This window comes from Bos mutus, chromosome 8 (genome assembly GCF_027580195.1).
Source record: "Bos mutus isolate GX-2022 chromosome 8, NWIPB_WYAK_1.1, whole genome shotgun sequence".
Taxonomy (NCBI): domain Eukaryota; kingdom Metazoa; phylum Chordata; class Mammalia; order Artiodactyla; family Bovidae; genus Bos; species Bos mutus.
Window position 1 is genome coordinate 71,002,842 of NC_091624.1, and position 22,474 is coordinate 71,025,315.

The 22,474-nt window shown below is 35.9% G+C and overlaps 1 protein-coding gene across 4 annotated transcripts in view; it reads right to left on the reverse strand.

Moving 5' to 3' along the window:
• The window catches only part of RFX3 (regulatory factor X3), a 337,712-nt gene that overhangs the window by 66,093 nt on the left and 249,145 nt on the right, over positions 1–22,474 (reverse strand). For all 4 annotated transcript variants that reach the window (XM_005896759.2, XM_070375833.1, XM_005896758.2 and 1 more), the window contains 3 exons: positions 18,851–19,032; positions 14,555–14,674; positions 529–650 (listed from right to left, as the gene is read on the reverse strand). In XM_005896759.2, the coding sequence (XP_005896821.1) occupies positions 529–650; positions 14,555–14,674; positions 18,851–19,032 (424 nt within the window). The remainder of the gene's footprint in view (positions 1–528; positions 651–14,554; positions 14,675–18,850; positions 19,033–22,474) is intronic.

A 22,474-nucleotide genomic window follows, 5' to 3' on the forward strand; every position in this document is an offset into this window, starting at 1 on the left:
TGCAAAATGTTCAAGTTCCACTTCCTTAACTCCTAAGTAACAAGAAACATGTATACCATTTAGAAAACTACAAAAATAGGAAATACTATGATCAATTTAAAAGAATAAATTACTTAAAAGTTTATAATTTTTTCTAATCTGAGATTGTAGCATATGCAACTTTTTACATAGGAAATGAGAACTGCTTCTGGCACTTGAAGTTACTAATACTACTGAAACTACAACACAATTTTGATCACAAAAGCCCAATTAATACAAATTCCGGGAAACAATTCCACAGAAATGAGCCTTTAATTCATATGAATTTAAAAGTTTTACATAGCTTGAGATTTTTAAAAATAAGTCTAGCGGACACAAAAAAAGTAGAAATGAACTAGAACTATCACATAATGTGTATAGTTTCAGCACACATGAAAAATCTATGTAATTAATACCTGTAATAGACATTGTTCTTGGATAAAACACTACTGTAGTTCTCTTGTTTTCAAAATTCCAATAACAACTAATACGCATTACACCTTAACATACCTAAAAACTGTTGATGATGTTGACTTTGGGCAATTACAGTTTGCTCAACAGATGTGCCTGTCTGTTGACCACTTCCTGTGAAACCATCTGCAACCCCATCCACTTTCTGCATAGGCTTGTACCTAAAAATATTAGATGGGAAAAAACAAATAAACCAAATTATTCTTTGCTTTTTTGTACTACACAAAACTCCCAAGGCATTCAATTTTATCTTCTTTAACTGTCTCATGATAATTGTAAAAGATTTTCTTCCTTGATAGTCTCATAAAGTTAGGATGAGGAAATTTTTTAAATTGTAAAAAGAAAAAAGGAGAAGCACTTAGGAAGGGCACCCATTTTCAAAAATTCAGAAATTTAGCTAAGAATGAAAGAGTTATGAGATATTTCTTTGGACAGCAGTGGTAAGGAAGTCCATGATTATACTTTTAATACACTATTTGAACATAATTCTTAATGGCCAATGGATCAAGGGAGAAACATTTTAAATACATTGGGATGTGAATCTGAATTAAAATCTAGGAGTTTGGGCCCGAGAAATGTTTAAAATGGCTTTTATTTAATTAATATCTCCAAAATGTGGTTCAGCCTAAAACTCAACCATACTGTTTTCCATATCACCTAAAACCTCCCATGCATCTCAACACATTAATCTCCCTTGACTTCTGTCCATATCTGCAAATATAAAGACCATAAGCATCAGCTTGTAGCAAAACGCATGCAAAAATCCATCTATAAACCTGAGTCATCAAATTTTAAAAAGTAAAAAGAATAAAAGTCACCTATAGTTATGTATTTATCTTTAGGTCCTAGTCATATAAACTCAAGAACTTTCCATACTGTTAAAATATAAAAAATATGCTTCAACAGCAAAGGCAAGAAAGAAGGACACCTGGGAGAGAAATACCATAGGAAAAATGCATAGGTAAGTCTCCTAAGATAAGCAAATATAAAATGAGAAATAAGCAGCAACTATAATTTCTTCTGTTTCTAAGATCTCAAATATTTTTATTCATTTTAGAAATTTAAAAAAACAGATAAATGTAATAAAATGTTAAAATCTACAATAAGTTTATTATCTACACTTATGTACTTTATAATGTTTGTCCTTCCATTTCTCCCCATTTCTAAATATATTTATAAACAGAACCACCTAATAGTCTTACCATCCAGATACTTGACTCTTACACTGATACCATAAGTTAACTGTTAATAGTGTGTTAATATGAAGTTATTGTGAATAGCAATGTCCCCAATACATGAACAAGATATACTCAAAGACGCCTACAGTCTGACAACAGATAGGAAATGAATGAACCTGGTGAAACATCAGACAAACTAATGCTGAGGTTGCCTTAGGAAGCAATTCAACTTTGAATGCTATGATGACTTAGATAAATGAAACTTCCATGAAAAACTGCAGAGTCACTCATAATGACATTTACTTGTATTTTTTATGTGACAGGAATCTCACAAAGAACTATATGAAAAGCAAAACTAAAGTCAGAAGATGAACAGGGTGAACAAAGGATACAACACGCTTCATTCTTGTTATCATTTTAGTGATGACCCTGTACACCAAAACGTCGGTTGTTATTTTCTAATGATATAAAAGAACTCAAGCCTATTCTTTTATATAATGGAAAAAAACATCTGAAAGTACTTTTCAATTGGGGCCACATCAAGAGATAACACATGGTTTAGTACTGTAGTGTGCTAGAAGTGCCATTTATTAAAAAAAAAAAGAATGTTTTTCTGATTTTTCCCCTCCTTAAAGAATCATCTTAGAGCGGCAAAGAAAAAATCCTTTGTGAGGCAAGAACTTTGAGTACTTTTGTGGGAGAGCAGTTACTAACCATTCTGTTCTAGAAGACTTTAATGATTTTATCTTTAGGGAATACAGTTAGAGAAGCTTTTATCCTCATTGATCCATTCCAGGTTTCATTTGATTTTAGCCTTTTTTCAACTATGAAATTTTATATCACTAATAAAAGAAGCTAAAATTGTTTAACTATGTTTCTTCATTTATGTAATAGAGTTTGGGGATCACGGAGTTAATAAACAAAAGTGGTTAAAGGGACTTGAATTACTTACTCTAGAGAAGAGCAAAATGGAAATATTTCCTATAGTCTTCAATTATATTAATTTTCAATGTAGGATGAGAGAGTAATTATTAGACTTTGTCCAGCTATGCTTTATCAGTTTCCTTTGTCCTGCACAGCATCTAGTGTACTACAGATGTTTAGCAGGCACAAATATCAAGGACCATAAAAGGATATGACATATAGTCATCTCAGACTGACATACAGACATTGTACACGGGCTGTGTCATCTTTTACTTGCACACAGTGCTCAGCAAGCCTATAGTCTGCAAGGAAAATGAGCTACTTCCTCAGAAAGATGAGAGTTATCTTTAATAAGCACTCAAATCACAATACATTATAATTAATGAATGATTATACTTAATAGTAATGATATTGAGTGAGAAGCACTGATTAGAGGTATATTCTAGTATATAGGAGATTCAAAAATTCATTAAGATTAGCTTGTAGACAAAAAGGAAATAAGTTAATTCTGGAGAAATTTCTTCAGGTCAGTACTTAAGAACAAATCTTATAAAGAAGAGGTGAAGAAAAAAAAAAGAAAATACTATCAAAACTGGGCAATAGGAGGTTTAATTCTAACCATAGAGTAAGGGTTGCAAAGTGAATGATGGATTGAATGGATTGGGTGAAAATGCACTAAGTGTTTCTATTTTTGCTTGCCTGGGTAATAATAAAGTGTTAGTCACTCAGTTGTGTCCGAGTCTTTGTGACCCGTGAACTGTAGCCCACCAGGCTCTTCCATCCATGGGATTTACTAGGCAAGAATACTGGAGAGCGTTACCAATTCCCTCTCCAGGAGATAGATCTTCCTGACTCAGGGATCAAACCCAGGTCTCCTACATTGCAGGCAGACTCTTCACCATCAAAGCCACCAGGGAAGCCCTTCGCCTCAGTAATAGGACCTCTACATGCCAGAAGCTTATGTTGTATCTCTTCAGAAAAAGCTGTGAAGACAAGTTTGGGAGGGTTTTGTGACATAAAGAATGACAAAAGAGATTTCTGTGGTGGTCTAGTGGTTAAGAATCTACCTTGCAAAGCAGAGGACATGGGTTCGATTACTGGTCGGGAAACCTATGATTCCATATGCCACGGAGCAACAAAGCCCACACATCACAACTACAGAGACTGCATGCTTCAAAGCATTTCAGAGCCCACAGTCCACAACTACTAAAGCCTGTGCACTCTGGAGCTTGCCCACTGCAACCACTGAGCCTGTGTGCCACAGCCAGAGTTCATGCACCACAACAAAAGATCTCACGTGCTACAACTAAGACCTGATGCAGCCAAACAGGTAAGTATTAAAAAAGAATGACATCGGAAGGGCAGATTTATAGCTCATATACAAGAACAGTATGAGTGCGGGCCTATAAATAAGAGAGAGCTTCCAGGCAGTGCTGACTTTTCCTAGTAGTGGCATTTCCAAATGCCAGGTATTGCCTGGTACTAAATTAATACTTAGAAAGAAACCCCAAGAAATTAGAAATATTGAACTGAGGAAAGCTGGATGTTCATTTTTCTGATGTCCTATCTAAGGATAACATCCTATCCCTGCCATTACTTTAGAGCACTGGGGCTTCCCAGAGGAGGAGGGAGTTTAATAGGAAGTTGAATAGCCACATTAAACATAAGATAAACAAATACATGTGGTAACTGACTCTTCTTGGAAGAAATAGTTATAGATGATATTATATTAAGTTTTGAAAGCTATTTATATATCAGTATCTGCTGCTGCTGCTGCTAAGTCACTTCAGTCGTGTCCGACTCTGTGTGACCCCATAGACGGCAGCCCACCAGGCTCCCCCGTCCCTGGGATTCTCCAAGCAAGAACACTGGAGTGGGTTGCCATTTCCTTCTACAATGCATGAAAGTGAAAAATGAAAGTTAAGTCGCTCAGTCGTGTCTGACCCTCAGCGACCCCACGGACTGCAGCCCACCATGCTCCTCCGTCCATGGGATTTTCCAGGCAAGAGTACTGGAGTGGGGTGCCATTGCCTTCTCCGATCAGTATTTGAGTAGGTTTCAAAAAAATTCAAATGCTAGGCTTACCGTAGATCTATCCAACAAAATCTTTGAGAATAGGGATTAGGAATTTATTATTTTAACTAGCTTCTCATATATTTCTTAGGTAGTCTTCACAGAATTAGTCTATAGGAGCATCTTTACCCAATAATAAATTCATTCAGTCAAATGTAGAAATAGAACCATAACATTACAGAAAAGTCATTTTTATAAGTCATTTCTCAATTTTTTTCAATAAACTATATTTGGAATATAAATAACTATCTCTGAATAGATGGTGGATGATTAAATGAATGTATGAATGAATGGTCAAGGTAACACCTTTCACTGTATCAGACCATCAATTGATCTTAACAAATAGAAAACCTAGATAACAAATACCTACTTTACTATAGGTAAAGTATTGTAGGGGCATAGCTTTGAAAAGGCTGTGTATGCATAGAATTTTCCAGGATGCTTTAATATTCCGTTGGCTTACATGATAATCCAACATTATCTTAGCTCTGGTTGAATTTCAAGTGACCTTACAGCACTGAAACACAGCTTTCAGATTTCCTATCCTTTTTTTTAATTTATTTTTTAATTGAAGGATAATTGCTTTAGAGAATTTTGTTGTTTTCTTTCAAACATCAACAAGAACCAGCCATGTCTCTATCTTTTCTAAATAAAATAATCTCTATTTAAATACTAAAATTACCAAAAAAAAAAGTTTTCTACTGAAAAAAATTTGTTGAATCTTTCAAAAAACAAAACTCTTTAGTGTTTAAGAATTCTCTCCTTTTACTCCCATTTATTTTTACAAATTTATTATTTTATAATAGGCTTTCTTATAGTAGATTCTTAGTGCTCTTGAGTTGTGTGTGCTCTGATAAAGACCTGTGCTACATCAAATGAACAAACAGCTCTTGGTTTCAAAATTAGTAAGAGCCAAACGATAATTTTAACAGCTTGCAACTCCATGGGCAATCAGAGCTAAAGTTGTTAATGATTAAGAAATCAAAGAAACTCTAATGCTTTAATAGCTGGGCATTATGCATGAAACCTGTCACTAACAAAGAAACTTGGAAAATTACTAGGAATCTTCCCCCATGGGGTTAGTCATAGCTGTTATTTAGAACTTGGACAGCTGTAACTCTACTGTAAAATAATATCTAATTCTGTCAATAATCTCACACATACAGACACTGAAGGAGTTCAATGGAAGGCAAAGAAGGGTATATATTTACTATCACATTCAACTAATGTAACAGGTAGAAGGATTTTCAACAGACTAAATGAACCATTTGGACAACTATCTTTGAACCAGGAGAAAAATGCACAAGCAAGATGTAAAATCTGAGCTGTACAGGCATTTAGAGTCATCATTATGCTTGTAACTATAGAGAGTACAAAATCATTTGATTTGCATGAGCAAACCTAAATGTTGAGCTCATAACTGGGACAAAAGGTTAAAATTTTCTGCAGGAATCATGACATTCCCTTTGGAAAAACTGTCCCAGAAAATTCTTAGGTGACTTAAGGTATGAAGTAAATCAAATGATATAAACATGAACAGATCAGAAGAAAATAATGTTGAGTGCCATCTTTTCAGAATAGTAATGGACTTCTTGATGTCACACTGAATGTTTCTATCTTGACTTCTAGCATCAACCCTGCTGATTAATGACAGTTATTACAACTTTTCAATCTTTGTTAGTAGCTCTATATTTGTCTCGTCATTAGCTCTACATCTATAGTTGGGAAAGAAGAGTAGAAAAAATTAAATTCAAATGGGAGTATTTGAGTTCATTGCAGCAGTTTTAGTAGGAAATGTGGGAGAAGCAGGGAAGAGGTTGAAGCTGTTGGCTGAAACAGAAGCCTGTGGATCCTTTATTCATTTCACAAATGATGCTCACTGCTCTCCTAGGTGCTGAAAATGCACTGTTGAAAGAAGCAAATACAATTCCCTTAGCTCATGAATTCTTTCATTGAGTTCTCCTATTGTAGGTAATTTAGGCTTAACTATGTAGAACTGATATATTCTTGTTACAAATATGTATGACACCTTTATGGTACTTCTTTTATGTATAGCTGGTCCTTTCTGTTAAACTGATCCTAGAGGAATGCTTCCACTCTTCCTTTATTTGGAGAATGACAACGTGACTCCACCTGACTGCAAGATAGTCACAAAAACAAAAAAGGGCATCTGAAGCTCTATCTTGGAAAAAATAAATTAGTGAGCTTCTTGCATAAAGCAAAATTAAATAAGCCTGTTTCCTTATCAGTAAATAACAAACAATATAATTGCCAAATGAGATCTTGCATATAAATGAACATTTCACAAGTTCAATAAATGTTCATCAGAAGAATTAATATTAACAAACTTTACATGAATTACTATACTTAATAATTACTGAATGTGATTATTTACGATTCTATCTTCAGTGGAAAATATATTTACATTAGGGACTTGCTGCAGCAGTATAGTAAACATTAAATACCTCAGTGTCAAGATTCCTTATTTTTTTCCAAAAGCCAAATGCACAGACATCTGATCATCTTCTCACTAAAGACTCCTGCCACCTTCAGCTGCCTCAGAGCAATTTACCAGTCCTAGATGCTTATCTCAGTAATGACCTCAGGGAATTTATGGTCAGGAAAGGAACTGTAAACCATTAACATCAATCACAGTTGAAAACCACTGGCCCAGAGGTGTGAAGAAATGAAAGCCAAACTTGCCCAATTTCCAACCTTCATTCTTCTCCAAAACAGCCTTAGTCTTTAATTTTTTTAAATTGAAGTATAGTTGATTTACAGTATCATGCTAGTTTCAGGTGTACAGCTCAACGATTATATAAAATACAGTTCGTTTTCAGAATCTTTTCCCTTGTAGGTTATTTAAAAATACTGAGTATATTTCCCTTTGCTATAGAGAAGAAGGAAACATATCTTGAGACAGAGAATTGTATCCTGGAAGTTTGTTGGGGAGCACCCAGGGGATCAATGCCCACGGAGGGGGTGGTGAAGGGAGGAAGAATGGGCAGGCGGAGGAGTTGAGTGCTTTTGTGTTTTTTTTTTTTTTAATTAAAAAAAATATTTTCAATTGGAGGATAATTGATTTACAATGTTGCGTTCATTTCTGCCATACATCTACATGAATTAGTCATAGGAGTGCATATGTCCCCTCCCTCTTGAATCTCCCTCCCATACCCCTCTCTCGTTGTCAGAGTACCAGGCTGAGCTCCCTGTGCTCCACAGCAACATCTTGCTAGCTGTCTATTTTACACATAGTAATATATGTATTCCGAAGCTACTTTCTCAGTTTGGTCCACCTTCTCCTTCCCCCACTGTGTCCATAGGTCTGTTCTCTATGTCTGAGTTGTTATTCCTGCCCTGAAATAGGTTCATCAGCACCTCTGTCATGACAAACTGTGGAAAGCTCTTAGAGAGATGGGAATACCAGACCATCTCACCTGTTTTCTGAGAAACCTGTATGCAGATCAAGAAGCAACAGTTAGAACCCTGTATGGAACAACTGAGTGGTTCAAGAATGAGAAAGAAGCATGACAGGGCTGTTTGCTGTCACCTTCTTTGATTAATCTATATGCTGAGCACATCATGAGAAATGCCAGGCTGGATGAGTTACAAACTGGAATCAAGATAGGTGGGAGAAACATCAACAACCTCAGATGTCCAAATGTTACCACTCTAACGGCAGAAAGAGAAGAGGAACTAAAGAGCCTCTTGATGAGGGTGAAGGAGGAGAATGAAAGAGCTGGCTTAAGACTAAATAAAAACACTAAGATTGTGGCGTCCGGCCTCATTACTGCATGGCAAATAGAAAGAGAAAAGGTGGAATTAGTGACAGATTTCCCCTTCCTTCATAGCTCAGTTGGTAAAGAATCTGCCTGCAATACAGGAGACCCTGGTTCAATTCCTGGGTCGGGAAGATCCCCTGAGGAAGGGATAGGCTACCCACTCCAGTATTCTTGGGCTTCCCTTGTGGCTCAGCTGGTAAAGAATCTGCCTGCAATGTGGGAGACCTGGGTTTAATCCCTGGGTTGGGAAGATCCTCAGGAGAAGAGAAAGGCTACCCACTCCAGTATTCTGTCCTGGAGAATTCCAAGGACTGTATAGTCCATGGGGTCACAAAGAGTCGGACACGACTGAGCAACTTTCACTTTCCTCTTCTTGGGCTCCAAAATCACTGCAGACAATGATAGACGGTGACTGCAGCCATGAAATCAGAAGACTGCTTCTTGGCAGGAAAGTTATGACAAATCTAGACAGTGTGATGAAAAACAGAGACATTATTCTGCCAACAAAGGTCCGTAGAGTCAAGGCTATGGTCTTTCCAGTGATCATGTAAGATTGTGACAGCTGGATTATAAAGAAGGCTGAATGCCAAAGAATTGATGCCTTCAAACTGTGGTGCTGGAGATTCCTGAAAGTCCCTTGGACACAGGAGATCAAACCAGTCAATCTTAAGGGGGATCAACCCTGAATATTCACTGGAAGGACTGATGTTGAAGCTGAACCTCCAGTATTTTGGTCATCTGATATGAACAAATGACTGATTAGAAAAGTCCCTGATGCTGGGAAAGATCAAGGGCAGGAGGAGAAGAAGGCGTCGGAGGATGAGACTGCTGGATGGCATCACTAATGCAATGAAAGTGAACTTGGACAAACTCCGGGAGATGGTGAGGGACAGGGAGGCCTGGCATGCCACAGTCCATCGGACTGCAAAGAGTCAGACATGACTGGGCGACTGAACAACAACAACAACAATTATTATTATTAATTTCCATTTTGCAGATGAAAAAACTGAGGTTCAGGGAAGTTCAGTCACACACACCAAAGTGCCAAGCAGCCTGTACTCAAATCCCTATTTCCAACCTTTAAATATAGAATTCTTTTCACTAGTCTACAAAACTGTATTAAGAAAGGTCTTCTAATGACAGAAGTTTTTGCCCTCACTCCTTAGGAACATGCATGCTTTCACATCTGTCTACAGCCAAAGCACAACTAGCCTTGCTTTTCAATTGGCCTCTATTTTCCTCCCCTCACTGCAGCAAAAATGCCTTTTTTTCACAGAATCCAATTGCTATGAAGAGATTGTTCACAGAGTCAGGAAGTGACACATTTCTTCACTTATTTAGGACATACTCAACTGTAATCTTCCCCTTTATTTCATATGTAAAACTTTAATTACATGTGTACATTTCTCTCTGGGCTATACTACCTCTTTAGGGAAAGAATTCTTATAAGATCAAAGCTAAGAGGCCTGGGTTCTTGTCCTGGTTTCTATATGATCGTTGATATATCACCTACTCTTAGGGACCTCAGTTTTCTCATCAAGAAAACTGCACTTTTAGGTGCACTAGGTGACCCCTTGCTCCAGCTCTTTCCATGATTCTGTGAATTCGCTTTTAGATGTGATGGACATATTCTATATGCACCATTGATTGTTACGTATTTGGTGAAGGAATCAAATGCAGCAAAGCACATTGTCAAAAGCACTTGACTCTATTCCACAACTTTTGCTACTAGAATTTGGAAGAATATATGTGCCAACACTCTCTATGTGCGTCTTTTAAATATTAAAAAGAAACTGCAGCAAAGATTTTTATTTAGATCATATAGCTGAAAATTATTCACTTCCTTTTTGCTCTACACTAACCTAATTTATTTATTGTCTATATTAGAGTAAGCAAATTAGTCCATGAGTGAAATTCTTTGGAAACTGAAGATTACCTCATTTAAGTGCAGAAGTTATTTTCATGTGAAATATTTTCAAAAGGAAGGTCTTAAAAATTACCCAATTATTACACGTTCTCCTGCTTCCTTAATCAGAGTACTTAACCTCTTTTTGATTACCTATAATGCCATCAATATGCCAAATAGTTATCACTAGATTTTAGTCACTATAGTGCTACTTAAAGGGCCTACTGGAGTGCCTAGGTCTACGTGTTCCTCCATGGAATGTGCACAGATTGCTGGGCTTGAATAACCCAAAAGGGAATCAAAGACACTTGTCTACTTTTATTTCCTCTTGCCAGCTGTTATATCTCACGATTGCCTATGAATCAAGTGGGCTCTAATCTGCTCCTTTATTTTAGGTAAATGACTTGAGGATGGCTTCATCTTTTCAATTAAGCTAATCTATGGGCTCTGTGACATCTGTTTTTCAATCAGAAGCTGTTTCCATTTATTTCCAGACTCATGGCTATGTTCCCATATGGTGGTGTTGCTGGGAATTTGATTTGCAGATAAGTGGAAATTTCCTCTACTAGTGGAAATTTCCTCTACTCCCCTATCAGATCTTCAGATTAGATACCATATGTAAAGGAGTTCTAAAAATTACAAAGCTATGCAAAACAAAAATCATTATAAATGCTATAGCTACAGTGATTCCAAACTAATGAGAAAAAAAAATGCACAAACTGAACTCCAAAAAATGATTTCTTTTGATAAAATAATTACTATTTATACTTGAATTTTCTTATAGGAGCAGGTGAAGCACATACATTTACACTATGGAAGATATGCACATATAGATTCATAAAAAACCTCTAATGTATTTAAACAACTTGAATATTCTAAAATATTAAACACTAGTAGATGCTATAAACTATTTTAAACTTTTCAAATGTCCCTTGTACTTTACCAGGATGAATGGCAGTCTCTTCTTATGTGAAATTTAATACATTCAGTAGACTCATTTGAATTTTGGAACCATCTTATTTTATAAGCTATAAAGCAAATGATACAATAAGTTCTTTTTTCACTGTGTTCAACAAATACTTTAACCCTTGCATTTAGACTCAGGAAGAGACACTTTTCCTCTTCTGTACAAGTGTTTCCTCTCAGTGGGGTAACTGGCTTCACTTAAGGCCCATCAATGTTGCCAATGATATAACCCTTCAGAGATACTTAAAAAAAAAAAAAAAGCATTTCCCTCTGTCCTCCTAATCCCAATGAGGGGTTGGTGAAGTTGATAATAGGCGCAATTATCCAAGACACTGTGCCAAGAGAAACTGTCCATAATCCAAAACTTGTACCATTAACAAATAACAACAACAAATTAAAGGAAGTTTCAGTACTTCTTTGGTTCTCTAATGTTCTTATTTCATAAGAAAGCAAACACTGTAAGAAACTAAAGTCTTATGAACTATGAATATCACTGAGAATTGTATATCACTTCTAAAAACCATATTATATCTAATTCTAAAAGCAGTACTTGGATTGCAGGGTTTTCATAGCTCATTAAACTTTATAGCTCTGAAATCTGTTTCATAAGGAGACCTTTATAACTCTGGTTTTGGTTTCCTAACCCAGGCTTTGTAAAAAGAATGTTCCTTGAAGGCTTCCGTTTCCATGAAAACTTGCAGTGAAATCACTGGATAAAGTAAGCTTCAGCTATCTTAGGTGCAATTTACCATGGCATTGTTCGTATTTAAGCTTGAATATATGTTATTTTTGAACTGATCTTTTCTTTCTTTATTGCACCAACATCTCCAATGTGAAGTGCTGCTATGCATGAGTGCAGACACTATACCAGAAAGTAAAAGCTATAAGCGTTGTCACTAACAGGTGGAAACAGTAATTGTAAATCAAGACAAAAAACAGTTTATTCCAACTCACACAAACTCTGTTTCCAAATATAAAAGGGACTGTTTTATGTTTCTTCCTTAGAACTCTTCTTAATAGATTTCATTGACTATACCTCAAAAAACAGCAATCAGTAATTTCAAAACTAAGTTTGAGAATCTGTGAAACATAATTTATTTAACAGCCAATCTTGATCTGACTCTTCAGTCTTGAATACTTGCACTAGAAATTATATCTGTATTAACAAGCACCTTTACCTGCAGTCTCCTCCCACTAAATATGTCTTGCCCCAAATCAAAAAGTAATCTCTTCAGACAAAATCTGAATATGTTACTGCTTTGTTTGGAAGCAAGTCTTTGAAGTCTTGACAGTTTCTAAGCACAAAGTCATTAACTCCATATACAACCAAATCCCTTCATCTGTGATCCAAACTACTTTTAAAATCCCATCTCTCACTCAAGTCTAATCTTAACCCTAAAGGACCCAATCTTCTCAGTTCTCCTCCTGCAATATCAACCTCACCATATCAGAGTGTATTCACCAGAGATGTCATGGACTTTATGCCTCAGTGGTATATGTGTTTACATTATTCCCTCTGCCTAAATGTTCCTCTCTTATTCTGATCCCTCTAATTCCCTACTCAAATAGCACCGTCTCTGTGAAACTTCCCAATCCTCCCTTTCCATGACTTTGCTCAAACAGTTTGGCAAAGTATTCCAATAGTTCCTTGATCAAAGCTTTGTTTTAGCATTTCTTAGGCTGCATTAAGGGCTTCCCAGGTGGCAGTAGTGGTAAAGTACCTGTCAACCAATGCAGGAGACGTAAGAGACATGGGTTCAATCCCTGGGTCAGGAAGATACCCTGGAGGAAGCCAGGGCAACCCACGCCAGTATTCTTGCCTGGAGACTCTCATGGACAGAGGAGCCTGGAGAGCTATAGTCCATAGAGTCGAAAAGAGTCAGACAGGACTAGTGACAGCATGCACACAGGCTGCGTTACCTTAAAAAAAAAATTCCCATGACCCGGTCATCTAATTTCTTAACTCCTCAAAGGTAAGAACTGTGTCTTATCTCTGCACTCAGGACCTAGCACATGGTAGGGATGCAACCAGTGCTCAGTTACCAAATAGATGAAGGGCTACTGCGTGGTATGGCCTTTCCAGGTCCAACAGTGGTAAAGAATCGCCTGCCAATGAAAAAGACGCAGGTTCAATCCCTGGGTCAGAAGATCCCATGGAGGAGGAAATGGCAATCTACTCCATTATTCTTACCTGGAAAATTCCATGGACAGAGGAGCCTGGTGGGCTGCAATCCATGGGGGTCACAAAAAAGTTGGACATGACTGAGCATGAGCACACTGAATGGTATCCTTTTTCTCCAGCAGTGACTTAGAACTAATGCATCTGGTTACGCTAGTATGATGCAGAGGAGGTCTTGCCAAGATGACTCACTATCCCAGATCAATGGATCAAGCAGATTGACGTAGATCATCAGACTACTTATGTGCAGTCCTTCTTTTCCCTATCAAATATTGCATGCTCAACTGAAAACAAAAACTGAAACAACTGCCATGACTGAGCTATATTAGTAAAGAAGGAAAGATTTTTCATTTTACTCCAAACTGTGATATAAGTCACATGAGACAGAAGGCCTTTGGCTACGTAGCAACTTTACATGCTTGTGCAAATCATTTAACCTCTCTGGGACTTATCTGAAAAAAAAAAAAAAAACTAAACCAGAGGTTTTAGTGCTTTGACTGCCACAAGGCTGAGGAGGCAGACTACACTGATCTATTTTTCAATTCTAAGATCTATAACTCTATTTATTCATCATTCATCATCCACCCATCCATTCATGAATGCTTGAGATATCTTAAAGCCCTAATATTTACAATTCTACATTTATGAAAGTTGGAGTCAAAGAGAATGCAAGAAGTCCCAAACATTCTGCAAGAATTTATACTGTCAAAAAGAATGACTTAAAAACGTGCAGATTAACAAGAAGCTCATGAATACTAACAAATTTCTCCAGATGCTTCTTATAGCATGTGTTTAGACTCCTTACTGGAATAGTTTGGGATGTCACGTTTATTTAAAGGGACCAAACAGGCTGTTTGATGAGTAGTTTTTAAAAGATTTGGAAAACAGAATGAATGAAATTCTAAATCATATTTGAGAACTGTCTGTAGTGAAAGCATATCAACAATAGTGACATTTTTGCACACTTAGGTATTTGTTCTACTCGTTCAGAAAAAAAAAATGAAACAGCTAAAGAAACCCATAACTTTGATATGTCAATGACAATCCCAAAGTCTACCTTTGTTTCTGTTGCATGGGTTGTTGTCTCATAGCCATATACTGCATATCTTCTTGGAGGCGATTAAGAGGGGAATCAGGCTTGACACGAATCCCATAGTAATGGTACTTGGAGTTTCCTCTTCATAAGAGAACAGCAAATAGAGACACAAAAAAGTCAGTCAACTCAATATCAATCATATAGGATTCCCTTTAATTTCATATTTGGAAAACTTAGGTAAAGGCAAACTTAATGTTATATATCTATGATTTACCTGTTCTGGACACCTATATATTTTTATGGTGGCTACATTTGAAGAATCAAAAGAAGATTCTGAATCAATTAGTTCAAGGCCCTAAGGAAAATCTTTCCTTATAAACTTTTGCTTAAATATTAGTCACAGTCCATTTGTTTGATTTAAATTAATTTTGTTTTCAAATTTATATTTTAGCTATAATTTAGAAAATTATATTAACAGGATATTCACTAACAGGGTAAAGGGCTGCACACTAAGAATTTACTATAAAGTAGTTATGCAGAACAAAGAGGAAAAAAATATTAATTCTACTGTCTTGGAGAAGTCCTGTATTTTTCTAGTTCTATTATTGCAGGGGTGATTAAGATAACTTCATTGACACAAAATGTTGTGAAGTCTATTATTTAATATTTTGAAACCTAAAAAAGCAAGCATTTAATCCTACTGATTTCAAAACATATTTTATTAGTCTCTGTTTTTATGGATTCATATCAGTTTTACAGGCTGAATAAGATGTGTCACAACAGATATGGAGAAATTTCTCTGTGAAAATGGCAAATTTCCACCTGGATAAAAAAATTGTCACAATTTCCTCATGTTCATGAGAAAGACCATATTTGTTATTAGAAACGATGAAGTTTTACCCTGAATGAAATTTGCAAATTCTTTCAAAAATAACATTTTAAATATGTAAATTTTTGCAAATAGAAAATAGTAGTTTTTCACAAGTCTATATATAGCAAGCCATCAGTACTCTTTCCAATTTTTTCTTCATTTACAAAAAAAAAAAAAATGCGAGTGTGGATTCAATATTTTATATAAAAATAAAACAAAATTTTACTTCCAAGCTTCAAGAACATACATTAGATGAACCCTATATATTTGAAAATACATTAAATTTTTATAATATAAATAATATTGGTAGTCTAAAAAAGTAGACTACCAATTTGAATACCTACATAGTTATCGGTATAGGTATTTGAATACCTACACAGCTATAGCAAAATAAACCAGTAGGAAAACTTAATGCCTTCCATTTGCAGACATTAGATTTTTTTCTCCAACATCCTCTGCCAAATAGAGTAAAATACAAAAACAAACAAACAAACACTACAAACTCAGTTAGCCCTGTTCTCCTCCACAAACGGCAGAACAAGAGGGAAAAACCAATGACAAAGTTACAAAGTAAAATGACATCGCTCTTGTGAGACCCCAAAATACATGAAGTATCTATCAGTAGTTTTTCTTCAGTTTCCTATAAATCAGCACTTTGGGTGTGTTGGTGGGGAGGTAGTTCTTTCTGTGCCACTGGAGATGGGGATATCAGTATGTTCTGTGGTCTTGTTTTAACTTAATTTGGAGATGGGATGTAACAAAAGCTACCCTTTGATTTGCCTTTGTTTAGAAACACGGTGTTGGAGAAGGAAATGGCAACCTACTCCAGTGCTCTTGCCTGGAGACGGGGGGAGCCTGGTGGGCTGCTGTCTATGGGGTCGCACAGAGTCGGACACGACTGTAGCGACTTAGCAGCAGCAGCAGCAGAAACATGATGACTTTACTCATCTTTTACTTAGCTCCAGAAACTTGAGAACCAGTCTGGTTCTGGTTTGAATGAATTCACCAGATAATTTTATTGACGGATAAGTAACAATTCGGAGAAGGCAAAGGCACCCTACTCCAGTACTCTTGTCTGGAAAATCCCATGGATAGAGGGGCCTGGTAGGCTGCAGTCCATGGGGTCGCAAAGAGGTGGACACAACTGAGCGAGTTTCCTTTCACTTTTCACTTCACGCATTGGAGAAGGAAATGGCAACCCACTCCAGTGTTCTTGCCTGGAGAACCCCAGGGACGGGGGAGCCTGGTGGGCTTCCGTCTATGGGGTCACACAGAGTTGGACACGACTGAAGCGACTTAGCAGCAGCAAGTAACAATTCACATACGGTTTGCTTCGAGAAAAAAAAGTATCTGAGTTGGTCTGCCTCATGATTTATACTGATTTTCTTTCTGTTCCCTGGGTTAGGCATAGAAAATGAATGCTAAAACTGTTTCCACGGTAGAAAGAGTCCCTGGTACTTCACCCCTACCATTGTCAGCTTTTCCACATTACAGTCCTGCTATCTTCATAACACAGTATTTGTTTAAACTTTCTCCATAGGATTTCTTTTCTCCTTATTCTTCTAGGCTTTGTTTTCCATCTCTAATTTCAAACATTACATACAATTTTAAAAGGAACAGGAGACACAACTGTTATATAGTGCGAAGGGGAAGAAAAGAACATAGAAAGTAAAAGCTGCAATATTGCAATATGTACTTATGAGCCTAGAGTATGGATTCCACTCATTCGCAAACCCAAACAACCCCAATTTTGTCCTCTTCTATTTTAAAGATGCCTTTCAAAGCTTGAATGGAGCCTCAAAATAGGATTCATTGAAATCCCTTTCAGTAACAAAAGAGGCACAACAATACAGCTATTAGAATGCTGAATAAAGCCCAGAGATTCAAAATATTGGCACAGTATGCATAACTACTGATCCATCAGCTAGGATGTAGTAGATTAGGTCCCCAAATAATGATTTTTGTGGTTCCAGGAAAAAAAATACTAGCAAAACAAAAAGACTTTTTCAAGTGATAGGAAGCTAGTTCTTTTACTCTGAACATATAATCATATTCTTCAGTTTAAAATACACTATTCTTTTGAAGCATAGATAGAAGAAAATACATTTACAAGAGAACAGAACCTTCCGCAATCTGAAAGCTGTACAATCACTTAAAATGCAACAGAAAGGAATAATTCACACTCTGAATACATACAGACCTTATAATCCTCATAAAACTGTCACATTCCTTTTTTCTATATAAATTTACATTGAAGTCAATTACAAAGGCTCTGTTTATTTTATTAAGATTATTAAAAACTCTTTGCTAGAATACTATAGGGCTGTGACTTATCATTCATTAAAGGTATATCATCTTATATATATTGTATAGCATCTTTACATTTATACTTTTAAATATAGATTTCATAAGACATAAGAAATCAGAAGCATGCATAAGACTCTGCTCAGCTAGTCAAAATATATTATGATAATTTGTAAAAAATTATAGCAGTAAAATGAAGCTCTGCAGTTTTAAGTATTATTTTCACCATATTTTGACTAATAAAAATACTCATATGTATTTCCAAAAGAAGGAAACAGAGAAACTCTAAGAGTCTTCCTCACATTATTGATTTCCTTGCAGTGGAACCATACAAAATTTTTGCTTCCATAAATGCATGGCTTCAAAATCAAGAGTTTTAAAAAAGCTAATAAAAGGTTATAAAGGACAATGTCATTAACTGAGAGCTTCAAACATCCAAAACTTGTAAGTTCACCAAATAATTTTTAATTGGCCTCCAAAAGTGACACGAATAACTCAGCTTTAATTTCTTACTCTATGCAAATAGAAGTTATTTATAAAGATCTTTCAATGTAATCTTGCAAATCAAGAGATACATGGTTTTCCACTTACTATGTCACTTTATTCCTCATCTTTAGTACATTTATTTTCCAAAAGAGAAGAAAGTTGGTATACATTGATTTTTAAAGCATCATATATAAATTTTCCATTAATAGCTTGAAAAGTGAAAGTGTTAGTCGCTCAGTTGTGTGTGACTCTTTGCAGCTCCACGCACTATAGCCCACCAGGCTCCTCTGCCAATGGAATTCTCCAGGCAAGAATATTGGAGTCGGTTGCGCTACCCCTTCTCCAGTGGATCTTCCCGACCCAGGGATCAAACCAGGGTGTCCTGCATTGGTCTGTTCATTTCTATGTGATTTGAGAATCAGTTTTTCTCAAAGCTTTGCTACTTGGATGTTTAGGACAAGACATCATTCTGTATTGTCAGTTTTCAGTGAATAATGATGACCTTCCCTTTTCCTGAGGATTTTCATAAACTGAGCTAATTTAAAAATTTTTTTCATAATGTATTATCTGTAATCAAATACTTTTGCCCAAACAATATACTGAATGACTATAGTTTAAAAAAGAGAGATTAGTTTATATTATCTTTTAGTACTAACCTAGTTCCCAATCTCCTGGTTCGTAGCCCCATAAAAATTGACCTTATTAGTTTTCCAAAAGAAGCAGCATTGACTGGATCCAGTTTGTGTTCCTGACAGTGTCGTAGGTAGTGGTTGTACAGAGTGCTTCTGGGAAGGCTCACTCCTTCTGCTGTCTCGTAATTGTCCAACAGCCACTGGAGCTAGTGTAAACAAGACAGGGTAAACACAGAGAAACCGAATCATTCACCAAAATGCCTCTAAGACACTGCAACTACAACACAGAGAAATACGTAGATCTTCCTCAAATCATATGACAGGAAACTGTTGCAATTTGGAGGCCTGTGTAATCTGAATGTGAAAACTCTTGAAAGTTTAGATAGCTGACCAGCATTTATTGACCTCAGACCATGTCCATTCCTTCAAACATTCAAGCACCTATACAGACATACTAGTTTTCCCTGTATTGATTCCTATTTTGGAGATAAAACCTCTTCAAGGAATTCAAATAATCCCATTAACTGCTTATAAATATAATTTGTAATTGCTACAGAAATAAACATATTACCAAGCCTGGCAGCATGGTGCATAATATGTCTTCAGTGCTGGTTTGTTACAACACATAATCAGCAGTCTGCCTTGTATAAATTTTTATATTAAGGCTCTATTCATTTTTATAGAATTCTAATTTACTTATCTAATTTACTTACACAAGATAATACAATAACAGCTTTATCTACTGGGACAAATTCTACAAGCAGTAAGGAAAATTTTCAGTCTTTTCTTCCCCAGAAAGAAACTCGCTAGGCACTGATTTTAAAAAATTATGTGTTACAAAAAGGGATCACCTTTTACAATCATTTGAGATTCTCTATATTTTTTTCATAATTTTGGAAGACACACTACAATGGTAGTTGGTAAAGCAATGTTTTCTCAGTCTGTAGTGCACATTTTAAAGTTTTATGGGTGGCCAACAACACATGAAAAGATGCTCAACATCACAAATGATTAGAAAAATGCAAATCAAAACTACAATGAGGTTATCACCTGACACCTGTCAGAATGGCCATAATAAAAAAAATCTACAATCAATAAATGCTGGAGAGGATGTGGAGAAAAGGGAACCCTCTTATATGAATGCTGGGAATGTAAACAGATACAGCCATTATGGAGAACAGTATGGAGATTCCTTAAAAAACTAGGAATAAATCTATCAAATGACCCAGGAATCCCACTACTGGGCATATACCCTGAGAAAGCCACAATTCTAAAAAATAAAAATAAAACATAAAAGACACATGTGCCCCAGTGTTCATTGCAGCACTTATTTACAATAGCCAGGACACGGAAGCAACCTAGATGTCCATCTATAGATGAATGGATAAAGAAGTTTTCATATATATATATAGTAGTATTACTATATATATATGAGTAGTATTACTATATATATATGAGTAGTATTACTCAGCCATAAAAATGAACTAATTTGAGTCAGTTCTAATGAGGTGGATGTACCTAGTGCCTGTTACACAGAGTGAAGCCAGAAGGAGGAAAACAGATACTGTCTATTAACACAGACATATGGAATCTAGAAAAATGGTATTGATGAGCCTATCTGCAGGGAAAGAATGGAGACGTAGATGTCGAGAATGGTCCTGTGGACACGGTGAGGGAAGGAAAGAGTGAAAGGAACGGAGAACACAGCATCTACACATATACACTACCATGTGTAATACAGCTGGTGAGAAGTTGCTATAGAACACAGAGAGCCCAGCGTAGCACCCTTTGATAACCTAAAGGGGTGGGATTCAGGGAGGGGAGGGAGGCTCAAGAGGAAGGGGATGTCTGCATAATTATGGCTGATTTGAGTTGTTGTACGGCATAAGCCAACGCAACATGGTAAAACAATTTTCCTCCAATTAAAAAATAAATTAAGAAAATAAAGTTTTATGTTGTCCTGTGTGTATTTTTAAAAAATCATCTTGAAAGTACAGTATGTGCAAGAAATTTTTAGAAAAATCAAATCTAGGCATTACCGAGTTTCAATGTTAGTAAAATTAAATCATCAATCTGTTCATTATTTATTTACAAATGTGTATGCATGCTCAGTCATGTCTGACTCTTTCGCGACCCCATGGACTGTCAAACCCAGGTCTCTTGCATCTCCTGCATTGGCAGGTGGATTCTTTATCACTGTGCCACCTGGGAAGCCCTTATTTACAGAAAGAGAATTGAAATAGGTATAAATAACTTTCTTAAGGCCATACATGAATTGTCTCAGGGCCTGATATAGTTTCCAACACATTTCCCTAATGACTCACATATCAGTTATTATTGCTACAAAAGTAGCATATATATCACATATTACTTGTCTAAACCAAATTTCCATGACATACGTATGAAGTGTGATAAAAAGCTGATATTCTACATGCAATTCAAGTTAAACATAAGTTATGGAAGTAAAAGAATCACTTTATTAGCATCAACTATTAGCCAGGCAATGTGCTAGGTGCCTACCAGATGCAAAAACGAATGTGACCTCCCCCTGTCCTCCGGTAATTCACAATCACATACTAAAAGTGATAATATGGACAGTCAAATAAACTAAAGCACCTCTCCATTTTGCTTACATAAAGATTTGTGATCAAACTTCAAACCTACACTTTCAGAATCTTAATAAAAAAGACCATTAGCACATGTATACCTGTGATGGATTCATTTTGATATTTGGCAAAACTAATACAATTATGTAAAGTTTAAAAATAAAATAAAATTAATTAAAAAAAAAGAATGAATATATATGTATGTACAAGTGAGTCACTTTGCTGTACACCTGTAACTAACTCAACATTGTAAATCAAATATAATCCAATAAAACTAAAAAAAAATGTTTAAAAATTTTTTCCTTTAACCAAGACAATATTCCAGAACCATTTCAAATAGTCATACATGATATTTATATGTAACTAAAACTTATGTCATTAAACCCAAATTGATGTTGGCTTAGAAAATAAGCCACTAAGCCTAAAGGACAGAGCAGAGTACTTTAAAAAAAATAAAAATTAATGTTCTGGTCAGGAAGCCTTTAAGTTCTCTATGAAGCACATGTGCACATCAATACATTTAAATATACCTATTGCCTCTGAACATATACAATAATCCCCTAAACATTTTTTTAAAGATTATACAAAATAAGCATTTGTTTTTATAATGGTCAAAAAATTAAGAATTTTTTTTGATATGAATCATTTGTAACCTTACTGTCAGTAAACAACTTTTCTGGAGGCATTCACACATGACTCCTGAATATTCTACATGACACATACAAAAAGTTCACATATACATATTCATTTAGGGTAAAGAGAAGAGGTAAACTGATTAGGATATTCAGTTATTAAAGCTCAACCTAGTATTCTGCCTACAACAGTGGGTCAGTACCTCTCTTTAGCACTCCTTTTTAAATTTTTAAGACTTCACTGATTATGAGCACAACTGATGGACACAACACATAAAACATGGCAAATTAAACCTGTTTCACATATTTTATCCACATGCTTCAGTAAGATAACTGGGATTGGAAAACATTGTCTCTGCACTTAATAGTGTTAGGACAGCTCTAGTTGCTGTCCTATTGCACAAAAGTAA